Genomic DNA, 15,863 nt, shown 5'->3' with positions numbered 1-15,863 from the left:
AGCTGGGGACGCCCAAAATCGGCTTTCGATTATGTCGATTTGGGCGACCCTGTGAGAAGGACGCCCATCTTCCGATTTCTAACATAAATTATTAAAGAGTAAAATAGAAAAAAAAAGAAGAAGAAAAAAGTTTAAAAGAATAGCAGGGCCTATCAGGATTCCAGTGAAGATAAGTACTGATGTAAGGGTTTTCTCTGTTTTGTAGAACTTGAAGCAGTATTTGGAAGATTTTTTCCAACCAATGACGTTATTGATTTATTGGTCAGACTCAGAAACAGAACGAAGGAAGAAGAGGACCTCGCCTGGTGGGGGTTGGGGTCCCCCGCCAGCAAAGGTAGAAGAATGCGGCAGCGGGGGAGGGTTGGTGGCGGGGGGGGGGGGGGGGGGTCAAAGTTGGTCATGGGGGTGGCGACGGGGGTCGGCAATGGGGGGGGGGGGGTCAGTGGCACTGAGGGGGGGCTAAAATGTGCCCCCTCACCTCGGGCTCTGGACCCCCCTCCCGCCGAAGTGGCTACGCCCCTGTTTGGGACAAGTAGATAGGATCTCTAAGGGAGTGACAGGGAGAGTAGATGGTATGGATGGGCAGACTGGATAGGCCAAATGGTCTTTACCTACAGTTTTCTTCATTTCTATGTTAAATGCTGCGTGTCCTGTTTTATACCTATGGACCACGTGGCACTGCACATGCTAATGTCTGTTAGCGCAAACTAAACTTTAGTAAAAGGGCCACAATACATGCTACCAGATAAATTCATCAAAGTAGCTGCCTCTTTGATTATCAAATAACTGACAAAAATTCAATACGTGACCTGCTGATCTTTCCTAAGAGTTCAGGTAGGGGTGAATTTTCTTTGCATGGATACTTGAATCAGAGAAGAAAACTCAGTCAATTTATAGCTTGCCATAGATTTTGAAATACTGCATGATTTGCAGGGAATTTAATGGCTGGCACTCTTTGCTACTAGAAAGGAGACACCAAGAAGGTCTGGTCCTGAAGGAAGCTTCCACTCCAGCTTGCGTCCAGAGAGGGAACTGGTAAAAAGCACTTTGACTTGTCATCAGGTGGGAGAAAAACGAGGAGAAAATATAGAAAATTAATTTATCTTCTGGCTTTCATGCCAAGGAGTGTAGAATGTGAATTTATAATATAAGTGACAAAGCATAACTATCATAAAACAAAACAGATCAGCTTAAATCTTAACCTCCCTGCCTCTCGCAATTCACTCCTCAGAAGGAAGGGATCCCCAGAAGCTTAGCTGGCGGTGGGAGGTGGGGATAGTGCTGGGCAGACTTATACTGTCTGTGCCAGAGCCGGTGGTGGGAGGCGGGGCAGGTGGTTGGGAGGTGGGGATAGTGCTGGGCAGACTTATACGGTCTGTGCCCTGAAAAAGACAGGTACAAATCAAGGTAAGGTATACACAAAAAATGACACGTGAGTTTATCTTGTTGGGCAGACTGGGTGGACCGTGCAGGTCTTTTTCTGCCGTCATCTACTATGTTACTTCCTATTCAAAATTACAATTAGATCCTTTGAAACAGTCCATTCCAGTAGCCCTAATTTACCACACTTTGCTAATAAGATAAAAGCTATATGGCTCTGTCTCCAAGTCACTGTTCCTCCACAGCTATGTCAGAATAACGCCTGATTTAAAACAACAACAACAAAAAAAAAAATCAGCAATGCCATGTAATATGAAGTCAGTCTGATCCAGGCATTTGTATTCAAACAGTCACAGTTTCTCATTTCTATTCATCAAATATGTTCCAAGCTCTTAACTTATAAGGTGCAAAGTCTGCAAGCAAGACTGACCTCAGCCAATTAGATGTAATGAAGCATTCAAAGCAGCAAACCCTTCAGCACATTTTGTAATTGGGGGAGAGATGCATGACAGCCATGCGATTAAACAGCAAAAGGAAAATCGGTCCTGACAGGGAAAGATGCAGGGACTTTTCCTGGTCCTCTCCTTTTCATCTCCCATTTGTCTCCCCAGCATTGGTGATGTATTCTTCTAAAGCTCAATTTGTTCCATAGCATTTTCCTTCTGCAGACCTCCTTGTGTGCGTTAAGCAAAGAATCAGACTGGTAATGTCTCGGTACTAGAGAATGACATGGGGACAAAGTTTGTCTCCGTCCCCACCCCATCCCCGCAGGCCCTGTCTCCATCCCCGCCCCGTCCCAGTGGGCTCTGTCCTCATCTTCAGAAGCCTCGAACACTTATGATTTTATATTTATATATTTTTTATTAAAATATAAAAAGGAACAATATGCTGTGCAACTGTTGTGTATAAATTACAAATAGAGAACAATAATAACAATGAGCAACTATAATAAACCCTCCCACCAGCACCACCCTCTACCCTTCCAACCCCAACAATAGGTGATTTCTACTACACCAAGGAATCCTAATTCACACTGTTAAAATGTCTAGGGGTATAAAATACAACCTGTTCTATATGCCCTAGAGGGGAAAAATATGCCCTATAAAGCACTGTTATGTTTTTTTAATCTGTGGATAAATAAGAAATCATCAACAATCTCAGGATCCAATCTAGCTCTCCTGTCTTCCACAGTCCTTCTTGGAATAGAAGTTGTCTTCTTAGAAGATGTGCTGGTAGCAGGATGTACAGGATCTACCATGCACATTTTGCTAGTTGTGGCCAGTATGTTTGCTTGTTTTTCCAAAAAATCAAAATATCTTTGTAGGCACCACTTAAATATACATAACAGTCCAGTTCATTAACAGGCTTCAAAGTAGAAAATGACACGGGGACAAAGTTTGTCCCCATCCCTGTGGGCTCTGTCCCCGTCCCCACGGGATCTGTCCCCGTCCCCATCCCCACGGTTACTGCAGATCCCCATCCCCGTGTCATTCTCTACTCAGTACCTTTGCTCATAATCAAGAGAGAAAAACTGAGCACAAGAACAGAATGAAGGTGCAAATTATTTTGGAAGGTCAGGCGCACACCTTACAAATAGCAGTTGACTTCATTAGCACAACGTTGCTAGTTTTACTCCGCATGTGGCACGCCGCTGGTTTTCTCACACAAACATCGTTATGTGCTGGAATTCCGATGCTCAAAAGTAAACGCGGGCGCTAAAGGCCATTAGCGCCACTCTAGCATCCGCATTTACTGGCATAGGATGTTCAGAGGCCCGGAGTGAAGAAATGAGCACAGAAAGGAATAAGAAGGGTACTTCCTGCTGCAAACCCTACGCCAGTTCAGAGCTGGCATTAGAGTGTAAGAGGCTTTTCCCATCATTCGTGTGCATAGGTTACCTGCTCCTAATCTTAATGTAAAGTGAAGTGCCTCAGCATTTTGGGTTGTTCCCTGCTTGCAAAGCACATTAGTTCTTCATGAACAGTTGTGATCCACCTGGAGCATGATTACTGCAGGGTAAAAAGAACAGCAGCCGAGGAGTTCATGTTTACACTGATCACGCAGACTGACTGGCTGCAAGCAAGTCTCTTCATTCATACTTGAGGGGTGGCTGTGCTGGGACTGGGACACTCGTTAGCACTGCTGCACAGTTGGGGCAATCTGGCTTCTCCCCCGGGGGCGGTACTGCAATCTCTGTCCACTCGTTTAGGTTTCCCTTCTAATTGGCACTTCTTCTCTCCTCCCCTCTCTTGCATTCTGGGCATGTACTGAAGAGCCATGCTTAACGTACAACTCTTCAGCACAGGCGCCAGGCATCATTCTCGAAACAACAGAAATTCAGTCGTTTGCCTGTTTTTGGGGTTTTTTAAAAAATTTATGAGCCAGAAAGTTTGTTGTTTTTCCCCACACCTGTGTAGGGTTATGCAGGATAGAAGAAAAATGTTTCTTGTTATGTACCAAGAGGCTTTCTCTCTCTCTTGGGGTGTCCTTCATTCTGAAATAGTCTTATGTGTATATTTAACATGTTGACTGTGAAATAAACTTTTGCTTTGAGACTTCACAACTATAGTATTTTCTGGATATGAAAAAAACTTGGACAGGAGAAGGAGACTGGTTGAGAGCCTAAGGCTGGGGTTCTTAACCCAGTCCTCGAGACACACTCAACCACTCAGGATTTTAGGATACTCGCAATTAATTCACATGAGATAGATTTGTATACAATGCAGGTAATGCATACAAATGTATCTCATGTATATTCATTTTGGATATCCTAAAAGCCTGATTGAATGCAATTTGCATTCGGAGATGGTGAGCTCGTTATTTCACGTGCTTGCCAGCTCTGAACATTTTGCGGTAGTAAATGCAGGCGCTAGCCCAATGTTAATGGTCTCTAGTGCCTGTGTTTGCTTCTGAGCATCTGTCTATGAATGCCTGATCTCTGCAGGCAGTGATAACCGTGTTCTTTTCATATGTCAATAACTAGGTTCGGGGGCAGGTATAGAAAGCATCAGCTAGTGAAGTCAGTTCTGGCAGCTTTACAAGTTATCTGTTCTAATTTTGCTGCCAAGTAGTATTTTTTTCTGTGGACTGTGTGGATAGCATCAGCTGTCTGTCCAGACTCTGGTACAAAGTATGGCACACATCAAGCTGTTTGTATGTCTCTTTTATGAAGGAGGTGCCTTGCAGAGGCCATAGACGACTGAACTGGGCCACAGGTAGCATCAGTCATTTACTAGCAGTCAACACGTTACCAGGAAATCTGGGAGAACAGTTTAGTATTCAGAGTGCCCTTGAACACACACAGAAATGGACTAGTATTTGGCTGAAAGCAGTCCACATACAGACTGCCTTTCGAGGCTGATGGAATTTTGATTTTGGCACCAAAACTGGCCCAAAATCTGGATGCAGGTTTCAGCTGAAAATGCCAGTGCATTTTCAGCAAAAACAGTCACTCCCCCCTATCACTCTCTGCTGCTGCCCCTCCCCCCCCCCCCCCCAATCACTATCTGCTGCCCCCGGGCCTACATTAAGAAACCAAGGTGGTCTAGTGGCCTCTTTGGAGGCAGGAACAAAGCCCATTCATTCCTGACTGGTGCGGCTCCTCCTTCAAAATGGCTTCTGGGACTTCATCCCAGCAGCCATATTGAGATTGGAACAGGCATAAGCAGAAGCGACTGGAGATTGCTCCTGTTTATATACTGGTTCCAATCTCAATTTGCCCATCAGGACCTCCCACGGTAGTCTCGTGAGGGTGTCACAGGAGGTCCTGGAGGCTATTTTATTTTATTTACTTATTTATTGGGATTTATTAATGGCCACTATGAAGACATTCACTCAAGGTGGTGCACAGCAGGTACAGTTTAACATAAAATTTACAAATTTTGTTAACAGCATAACAATAGTAAAATGACCAAACAGAAACATAAATACAATAAATGAGGTAAACTTAGAAACAATAATAGGACTACCATAAAACAGCATAAAAAATATACATATTTAGTGCACTGCAAAACAACCATGCAACAGAAGAACGATAAATATCAGCACAATACCATTAACAGGCAGAATGGAAGAACATTCAAATAATAGATATAATATGATGTCAGCAAAATACCAATGAAACACCTAATAAGTACGGATTAGAACATTTAAATAACATAGCTATCATGCTAATGCTTTTCTATAATATAGCTTATCATGTAGCAAAGGGGCCAACTGCAGATATATAGATGGGTAGTACAGAGTCAGTCGGGACAAATAGATGAGTGGCTAAACTCAAGGCAAATTCTTTGTACAGTTAAAACAAGATATAAGGAACTGATGTAAGTCACAGCATGTATAGCAAGCTAGTCTAGGTAAGCGATGAATGTGTAGTTAGTCACCATTGGGTCCATTTTCAAAAGAGGACGTCCATCTTTCAACATAAAACAGAAGATGGACGTCTTTCTCCCAGGGACTTCCAAATCAGTATAATCGAAACTCAATTTTGGACGTCTCTAGCGGAAGTCCATCACAAGAATGTCCAAAGTTCAAGGGGGCATGTCAGAGGTGTAGCAAAGGCGGGACTTGGGCGTGCCTAACACTTGGACATCTTTGACCCATAATCAAAAATACAAGGACGTCCCTGACGAACACTTGGATGTTTTCACCCAAACCTGTTTGTTACAACCAAGGCACAAAAAGTTGCCCGAAATGACCAGATGACCACCGGAGAGAATTGGGGATGACCTCCCGTTACTCCCCCAGTGGTCACTAACCCCCTCCCACCCTCAAAAAACATCTTTAAAAATATGTCATGCCAGCCTCAGATGTCATACTCAGGTCAATGACAGCAGTTTTAGTGGGTACTGCAGTGCACTTCAGACAGGCGGACCAGGCCCATACCCCCCACTACCTGTTACATTTGTGGAGGAAACAGTGAGCTCTCCAAAACCCAACACAAACTCACTATACCCATATATAGGTGCCCCTCTTCACCTGTAAGGGCTATGGTAGTGGTTTATAGTTGTGGGTAGTGGGCTTTTTTTTTTTTTTGGGGGGGGGGCTCAGCACACAAGGTAAGGGAGCGATGTTCCTGGCAGCATTTTATGAAGTCCGCTGCACTGCCCCCTAGGTGCCCGGTTGGTGTCCTGGCATGACAGGGGGACCTGGGCACTACAAATGCTGGCTCCTCCCACATACAAATGGCTTGCATTAGGATGTTTTTGACATGGACGTCTTTGTTTCGAAAATCGCCGAAAGTCAGAAACGTCCATTTAAGGATTTGGACGTCCTTGACGGATTTTGAAACTAAAGAGATGGATGTCCATCTTGTTTCGAAAATACAGGTTTCCCCACCCCTGTATTTCGCCATTTTGCAAGGATGTCCAAATCGGAACTTGGACGTTCCTTTCTAAAATGCCCCTCCATATGTATTAAAGGCTTGGGAGAAGTGCTAGGCTCTCACCTGCTTCCTAAAGTAGAGATTGTCTTGAGTTAGACACAGCCCCTCTGGGAGTAAGTTCCAGAGTGTGTGGGCTACTCCTGAGAAAGCTTGCTGGCAGGTATCACATTGTACAATTTCTTTTGATGAGGTTACAAATAGTTATGATAGTGATTTTGCAATTGGAACCAGACTAAACAGGAGCAATCTCAATATGGCCGCCAGGACCTCCTGCAGCAGTCTGGCGAGACTGTGGGTGAAAGTCCCAGAAGCCATTTTGAAGGAGGAGCCTGCTGTGCACAGGCGCAAATGGGGACTGTTCCTGTGCCCACTACCCAACGACACGGTAAGCCTAGGAAAGGCCCGACGCTGGTGGGTCGGAGTTTCATTTTCGTCTTTAGTAGTGACCAATTTCGGCTGCCAATTCGGTTTCAGCAGAAACCGAAAATCCTGGTTTCAGTCGGGCTCTAACTGCCTTACTCAGTGCTGCCAGGTGTCTCCTGTAGTCTGAAATAAGTTTCTTCAGGAGGGTAAAACAGGAATCTGAAATAGCGAATTATGAAGCCTTTTTCTTCATTCTGTGGGGAAAAGAAGCTGCAAACTACACATGCTCCAAATTTTCTGTAAATGTAGGTAAAAATAGGACCTTTAAGATCAGGCCATAAGTGTATATGATTTAAGCATGAAAGAACATTGTTTTGAGGTAATAACTGTTACTATAGAGCTTACTATTTACTGATTTTTTTTCCTTTGGATTCTAGAGCATAGGAAAAAGATTAAAGAGTGCCAGGCTACATAAATTTGATGTAAAACACTGCCAAGAAGCTGTAAACACAAAGGATGCCAGCTGGGGAAATTATAGGTTTATTTCACATAACACTATCTCTTCATGTACGTGATGCACACAAAAATAATAATTTTTAGAGACATGCTAATTTCTTAACATCTTAGTAAAGTAACATAAATTAAAGCTTAATTGAAAAAACATATCAACCAACCAACCAACCAAACAAACAACGAGAATCTCTGTTGTTGTTTCTACCAAGTCTCTGGACTTGCAAACTCCAAAATACTGTCCTCAAATACATGTATAACCTACTACCATTTCTGAGTGTTTATTAAAATGGGTCCAGAAAATTGTTATTTTTTAAGTCTCCCCATCACGCTGCCATCTTAACATAATTATGTTTGCAGTCAGTGAGATGCACTGTTGCCTTACCCTCCCCCCCTTTTACAAAGCCGGGTGGTAAATGTTGGCATTACCGCTCTGGCAAAGGGGGTGGGGTTTAGTTTTTTTTTCTTCATAATTTCACTTTGAATGGGCTCTGTCGTCATTACAACTCTGGCAGACGCTAGCACAGTTTTGTAAAAAAAAAAAAGGAGGGGGGGTTAGTTTTTCATAATTTCTATATATTAAAAAAACAACAATTACCTCTTGTGATAATTTCATTCAAGGTTGCCATGCATCTATGTAATTACAACTGACATATTAGAGAGAGGAATCTGAATCCGATATTGCTTCCTGATTAAGAACGTACCCACAAGCTACAAATTCTCTTGGCCTTATTTCCTCCAGAGCTCATCTTCCTCCTAAGTCACAGCGCTGCTGAAAAGTTTCTCCTAGTTTTGAAACATTTTAGATATTTAGGAATTTTAATTTCTTTTTAAACTTGGGAGGGGGGAGGGGAAGTTGTTAACACGGGCTACTGTTAAGTTGGACTGTTTTAGTGCAGGGTCTCATTTTATACAATGAGACCCTGTGCTAAAATAACCCGACTTGTGGTAAAAATTAACCCAACTTAATAGTAGTCCACGTTGATAACTTATCCCCTTAGTCACCTTAGACTTTTTCATACCATTTCTAAAGAACATGAGAAGCCATTTTGAAAGCAAGACACCGTTGCAGGTGTTGAGATTCATTTCAGACACTGGAGTAGGATGTTCTTGTGTCATCAGCATTAAACCACTGTCCTGCCCTCCCCAGTCCTGCAATTTCACTGAAGTGCTAGGGCATGCATTGTCTTACTCACCAGTCAGCATGGTGATGAGAGGGAGGCAGTGCTCCTCTGTGCTTCCCCAGCAACCAGATTCTCCCAGCATGTTCCTGTCCAGCACCTGACGATAGAGCTCTTCAATCCACGCCTGGGAGAAAACCATCAGCACGCCACTGGACTGCACCTGTTTCATAAATTCTTTCTGCAATACAGAAAAGACAAGGGAAAGAGGTGACTGGAGGTAAAATGACATCCTCTGCAGAAGCACATCTAAAGATTAAAAACTTTTTTTTATAGAGGTCTTTTATTGAGGAAAGAACAAAAATCAAACTACAAACTGTAAGCAATACAAAAAACAGTCCCAAAGACATGTTATGAAATTCAAAATCTTAAATGTGAATCCAAACCTCTAATTTAAAGAATGTATAAAATAAACTCTCCTAAGCCTGGATAACAGCCAGCCACCCACCCCTACAGCTAAAGAACTTTGCAAAGTATGAAGAGTTAGCAAAGTATACATTTCCAAATGCGTCTTGCATTTGAGGACAGCAACCAATATGGGCTAAACACTACTAACTTTGCCTGAACCCAAGTAAAACCAAGCTTCTCTGGGTCCCTAACACAAGTGGATACACACCTGACATCAAAATCTCTTTTGGGAAGTATGAACTCAACCTCAAATCATGTCAAGAACTTTGGAATACACTTAGATTCACTAACCCTGATTTCCCCAATTCCAAGTAACCTTCAAGAGCTGCTGCTTCTATTATTTGCGACAGCTAGTCTGCCTCTCTCCTTACATGGAGAAGGTAAATCTTATCCCAGTTGTGCATGCCATGATAACATCAACACTGGATTATTGCAATGCACTATACAATGGTCTGACTACAAAGGGCCTGCACCACCTCCAGTTGATTCAGAATGCAGCAGCGAGACTCATAGAAGGTTGTAAGCGACGTGACCACATCACACCATTTTTGCAAAAACTTCATTGGGTACCAGTACAATACAGGGCTAAATTTAAAACTATGTCTGATCTTCAAGGTCCTTAAAGGAAATGGCCCCGAGTACCTGAAGAACAGGATGATCCTCTACACACCACCAAGAAAACTAAGGTCCTCTCAAGGACTATCAATAACCACATCCTCTCCAAAAGACATTACATGATGTTTTACCCGAAAGTGAGCCTTTTCTCTGGAGTAGCACCCACACACTGAAATGCATTGCCTAAAAAGCTCCGCTTAACACTGACTATCTCTACTTCAGGAACCAGGTGAAAGCTTGGCTCTTCAACCAGGCCTTTACTGGAAGAAGTAACTAACTTGTTAGTCTCACTCACACACACAAGGAGTGACTCGGGCTGCACATACTGCAGTAGGACATGTTTATCCATGTCTACCCTAGCTGGGATAATATTTAGCCATCTCTATGACCTCATCCGCACCTTTCTTTAAATTAGTCACCTTACTTTCTAACTCTTCTTACTCTCTTATGTTCCATCTTTGCTTTACCCTTCACTATCAATTAAAATATTCTATTATATATTGTGTTGACAATGTAAGTAGTATACTATCAGGCTTATTTTCGAAAGAGAAGGGCACCCATCTTCTGACACAAATCGGGAGATGGGTGTCCTTCTCTCAGGGTCGCCCAAATCGGCACAATCGAAAGCCGATTTTGGGTACCCTCAACTGCTTTTCATCGCGGGGACGACCAAAGTTCCCGGGGGCGTCGGCAGCATAGCAAAGGCGGGACTAGGGCGTGCCTAACACATGGGTGTCCTTGGCCAATAATGGAAAGAAGGGCGTCCCTGACGAGCACTTGGGCGACTTTACCTGGTCCATTTTTTCTTGCAACCAAGTCTCAAAAAGGTGCCCAAACTGACCAGATGACCACCAGAGAGAATCGGGGATTATCTCCCCTTACTCCCCCAGTGGTCACCAACCCCTCCCACCCTAAAAAAAAAACTTCAATTTTTTTTTTGCCAGCCTCAAACGTTATACCCAGCTCCATGACAGCAGTATGCATGTCCCTGGAGCAGTTTTAGTGGGTGCAGTGCACTTCAGGCGGGCAGACCCAGGCCCACCCCCCTACCTGTTTCACTTGTTGTGGTAAATGTGAGCCCTTCAAAACCCACCAGAAAACCACTGTACCCACATGTAGGTGCCCCCCTTTACTCCTTAGGGCTATGGTAGTGGTGTACAGTTGTGGGGAGTGGTTTTTTTTTTTGGGGGGGGGGGTTGGGGGGCTCAGCACCCAAGGTAAGGAAGCTATGCACCTGGGAGCAATTTCTGAAGTCCATTGCAGTGCCCTCTAGGGTGCTGGGTTGGTGTCCTGGCATATGAAGGGGACCAGTGCACTACGAATGCTGGCTCCTCCCACGACCAAATGGCTTGGATTTGGTCGTTTCTGAGATGGGCGTCCTCGGTTTCCATTATCGCCGAAAATCGGGGGTGACCATCTCTAGGGACGACCATCTGTAAGGTCCACCTAAATGTGGAGATTTGGACGTCCCCGACCGTATTATTGAAACGAAAGATGGACGCCCATCTTGTTTCGATAATACGAGTTTCCCCGCCCCTTCATGGTGCCGTCCTGAGAGGATGGCCCCAGGAAAACTTGGGCGCCCCGTTCGATTATGCCCCTCCACTTTGCAAACTTGTTTGCTCTGTGTTTTTACTTCTATTGTTTCTCAATGCAGTGGATTAGGTGGATTTTTATAGTGCTACTATTATTTGTAGGTTAGACTCGTTGTGTGAAGTTAATACTATTCCAACTATACAATACTCATGTCCTTGGGTAAAAACAAGGCAGACTTCATTAATTAATAGACAACTGATTGATTGCTCTGATCACTTTCACATAATTTGCAACTTTATACAGGTAGGCATTTACCTCATCGAAACAAGCATAGTTCCACTGTTCGTTATAAAGTTAGTAAAATTATCTTCTAAATCTTGGATATCTGTTAAAATCTGAAGAAAATCAATCTTACCTTCCTGTTCCCTGTGCTAATGTTAACACTAGGTCTGTGGGAAATAAGTCTCACATAATTAAGAATCTAATAGTAGAGAACCAACTAGGATGTTTGTTCTTAACTGAAAATTGGATAACGTCAGAAAAGGATCCCTTAAATTAATTTGCCCCCCTCCCCCAAGGGTATAAAATTAAGGTACCTTGTAAGGAAAAGAAAAGAGGAGGAGATGCAGTCTTAATTTGTAAGAGTTTTTTTTTATACAGAGGTTATAGATTCACATATTTCTCAAGTTTTAGAATTAACTGCCTATCAGATCCAGGATCCTTCTCGTGTTGATTTATGCATTTGCTCCTTATTCTATACCCCACCTAACAAATGGTCTAAAGTTAAAGACATATTTTATGATTTTATTTTTTGGTATTCAATATTTTCTAATTTTAATCTTCTTTTAGGTGACATTAATCTGCATTTAGATGAAGCAGATAAATTTCCTGGGGTTACAGATTTATTATTCTTTCTTGAAACATTAAATTAGCAGGTTCCCTGGGAACGTAATAACTCATATTAAATGACTTCAAATTGATTTAGCCGCTTCACCTCTACCTTTTGATTACTCAAAAATTTCCTTGACAGATGGAACTTGCCTTAACGTTCCCTGGTCTGATGATTTTTTTATTCCAGTTTAATATCAAATGGAAGCAAGTATTTAGAAAGAAAAAGCCTCCTCAAAAAGTTACATGTGTTTCAAGAGGGTCTATTGATGGTGTTTCCTTTTGGTCCAATTTTGATAGATGTAGTGAGAATACATTAACTAAATTTTGTAGTAGATTGGCATAACTTCTATCGTGAAATTCTGGATACTTTAGCTCCTTCTAAACTTAAAACTAGAAGATCCAGGAAATCAGACAAGTTGTTTAGAATTAAAACGTAACTGTAGGAGAGTTGGAACATCTATGGCTAAAAACTCCTCTCTCAATAAACAATGCAAAATTATGCTTAAAATGAAGAGAAAAACTTACTATTCAAAACTGATAAATAGCAAGTCACTGGACACCAACTCACTGTTTAAAGTACTATCAGACATGACTATTACTGAATACTTGTCTGTTCTCTATTTATGATATAGGTCCTACAGCTTTCAATTAGATGACTATTTTTGTTCTAAAATACCTCAAATTAGATAGCAAATTTTCAATGGTAGTTCTGACAGGGAACTCCCTTGTATTCTCGTTAATCAGATTTCTGCTGATAAAATTTGGATGGAGTTGTGCCCTATAACCTAGTCTAATATTAATCCACTTTACAATACACTGTCCACCAAGTATATTTAAAGCTGCTTCTAGTCACTTCAAGGGTCTTTTTACTGTTTTACTGTACTGATTACAATCACAGTTGGCCACGGGACATTTTCCATTTGACTTAGGTGAAATCATAATTAACTCAATGATAAAGAAATAATAAAGAATCCAGACATCTGGTCTCTAATTATAGATCAATATCATTTATACTTTTTTTTTTTTTAAATCAAGCTTATGATAGGACTGGTTGTTTTGTTCCATGACAGAGTTCATGGAACCGCATAATATTTTATATTCTTCTCAGTCAGGTTTCAGGTCATTTTTCAGTACTGAAACTGTTGTTTGTTCTTTATTAGATAATGTACGTCAACTATTGTGTGAAGGTAAAAAGGCACTGATATTACAATTTGATCTTTTTAGTGCCTTTGATTTAGTGGATCATAACATTTTAATGCACATTATAGACAGCATGGACATTGTTGGCCAGGGTCATAATTGGTTTTGGGGATTCCTTACACAATGTTCATACAGAGTTAAAATGGATGACAAATTGTTAAACAGATGGATCAATTCATGTGGAGTCCCTCAGGGTTCCCCCTTGTCTGCTATTCTTTTCAATGTTTACGTGCATCTTTTAGGTTATTGTTTGGAAAAACTGGGGGTTCATTTTTACAGTTATGCGAATGACATTAACAGTGTTAATTCCTATTAACACCTCTGTGTCTTTACACTCTAGTTTATTACAGGGTGTGATGGATACTGTGCGAAGCTGTTGGAACTGCATAAATTGAAACTTAATGCAGAAAATAAACTTCTCATCAGCAATTATTTGAAAGAAGAAGAAGATGATGTAATAATTAATCAGATAACATACTTTTTCTCCAATTATAAGAATTCTAGGTGTACTCCTGGATTCTAGATTAACATTACATGCATAACTTAACACTCTGACCCAGAAGAATTTTTTTTGTCATGCACAATCTTCGACAGAATAGCCATACTACGTAGGAAAGAGGAATCCAATGTATAGCTACATGATGCAAGGTTCCACATTAGGAGTCACCACCCAGGAAAAGCATTTAGGTGTCATCGTTGATGATACATTGAAACTTTCTGCTCAGAGTGCAGCAGTGGCTAAGAAGAAATTATTAGGACAGGAATGGAGAACAAAACCGAAAATATTAGAATGCCTTTGTATTGCTCCATGGTATGACTGCATCTCGAATACTGTGTATAGGTTTGGTCACAGCATCTCTAAAAAAGATATAGCAGAATCAGAAAAGGTAGAGAAGAGTGACAAAAATGATAAAGGAGATGGGATGACTTCCTTATAAGGAAAGGTTAAAGAGGCTAGGGCTCTTTAGCGTGGAGAAGAGACAGTTGAAGGGAGGTATGATAGAAGCCTATAAAATACTGAGTGGAATGGAAATGGTAGACATGAATCACTTTACTCTTTCCAAAAATACAAGGACTAGGGGGCGTGCAAAGAAGTTATGAAGTAGTAAATTTAGAACAAATCAAAGAAAATATTTCTTCACTCATCATGTAATTAAACTCTGGAATTCATTGTCAGAGAATGTGGTATAAGCAGTTAACTTAGCAGGGTTTAAAAAAGGTTTGGATAGTTTCCTAAAAGAAAAGTCTATAAGCCATTATTAAAATGGACTCGGGGGAAAAACCACTCCTTTATTTTTAGGATAAGCAGCATAAAATCAATTTTACTCTTGTGGTATAATGCCAGGTACTTGTAACCTGGATTGGCTACTGTTGGAAACAGGATACTGGGCTTGATGGACCTTTGGTCTGTCCCAGTATGGAAGGCTTATGTTCTTAATTACAGATAGGCGGATGAAAGATAGGATTGCAACCTTCAGGCCGATCTAATTATGGTTTTTCCCCACAGCATGTATGGATTTCTAATTCTGATTTTCTCATTGATTGCGCTAAGAACATTAGAACTACAACTCCCTGCATGCAAAGATGAGGGGGTGGGGGGGATGAAACAAGGAATGAATCAGCATGTTTGGCTGACCTGGGTAGGGTAGCAACCCTAAATAAAAACATGTATTTTATGTGACTTTGGGGATGATGTAGGGTTATAGCATGCTAGCCTTTTCTCTACCACTCCCTCAGATCAACTCCATTAATATTCTTATAACTACATTGTTATGAGAAAGTTATTGTAATTTAGTGCATAGGGAGATATAGGCTTAGAAGTTCAATATCCCTCTCATTTTAATAACAGACACTTAATTTGATCCTGACTCACACAGCAGCAGCAAATGTTCTGGTGCACCATCAACTTAAGCAATCAGCCTATGTCCCAGGGCATCAGAAAAAGAGATTGCGTGAATCTGAGAACTGCTAGGGAGGTAATGAAGAAAAATTCTATATAGTTCAGGGCTGGCTAGATGCTGCTCTCCCCCCCCCCCCCCCCCCCCCCCCACCACCTCTCTTCCTCACCATCAAGTTAGTCACTGGAAACCTTTGCTGAGGATTATCTCTGAGGCTCCGATGCTCAAAAGTAAACATGGGCAGTAGAGGCCATTAGAGCAGTACTAGCGCCTGCATTTACTTGCACAGAATGTTCAGAGGCCCAGAGCTTGGGAATAAACGAGCGCACAGTTGAACGATGCACATAGCATGCTAGTGAGAGTCAAGCTCATGTTAATGAGGTCATTTTGTATTCCTCCCCAACGCTCAAAAAAAGAGAGCCTGAAACAAAACTACCTTACTGCTGCAAAAAAATAATGCCAGGCAGGGGCGTAGCCAGATACCCAATTTTGGGTGGG

General features: G+C 41.8%; 1 protein-coding gene across 1 annotated transcript in view; it reads right to left on the bottom strand.

The window, feature by feature from the left end:
- The window catches only part of ARFGEF3 (ARFGEF family member 3), a 236,678-nt gene that overhangs the window by 86,681 nt on the left and 134,134 nt on the right, over nucleotides 1–15,863 (bottom strand). Inside the window, exon 15 of the mRNA XM_030198524.1 lies at nucleotides 8,833–8,998. Within this exon, the coding sequence (XP_030054384.1) occupies nucleotides 8,833–8,998 (166 nt within the window). The remainder of the gene's footprint in view (nucleotides 1–8,832; nucleotides 8,999–15,863) is intronic.

Source organism: Microcaecilia unicolor, chromosome 3 (genome assembly GCF_901765095.1).
Source record: "Microcaecilia unicolor chromosome 3, aMicUni1.1, whole genome shotgun sequence".
NCBI classification, from domain to species: domain Eukaryota; kingdom Metazoa; phylum Chordata; class Amphibia; order Gymnophiona; family Siphonopidae; genus Microcaecilia; species Microcaecilia unicolor.
This window is presented reverse-complemented; position numbering and strand designations above follow the sequence as displayed.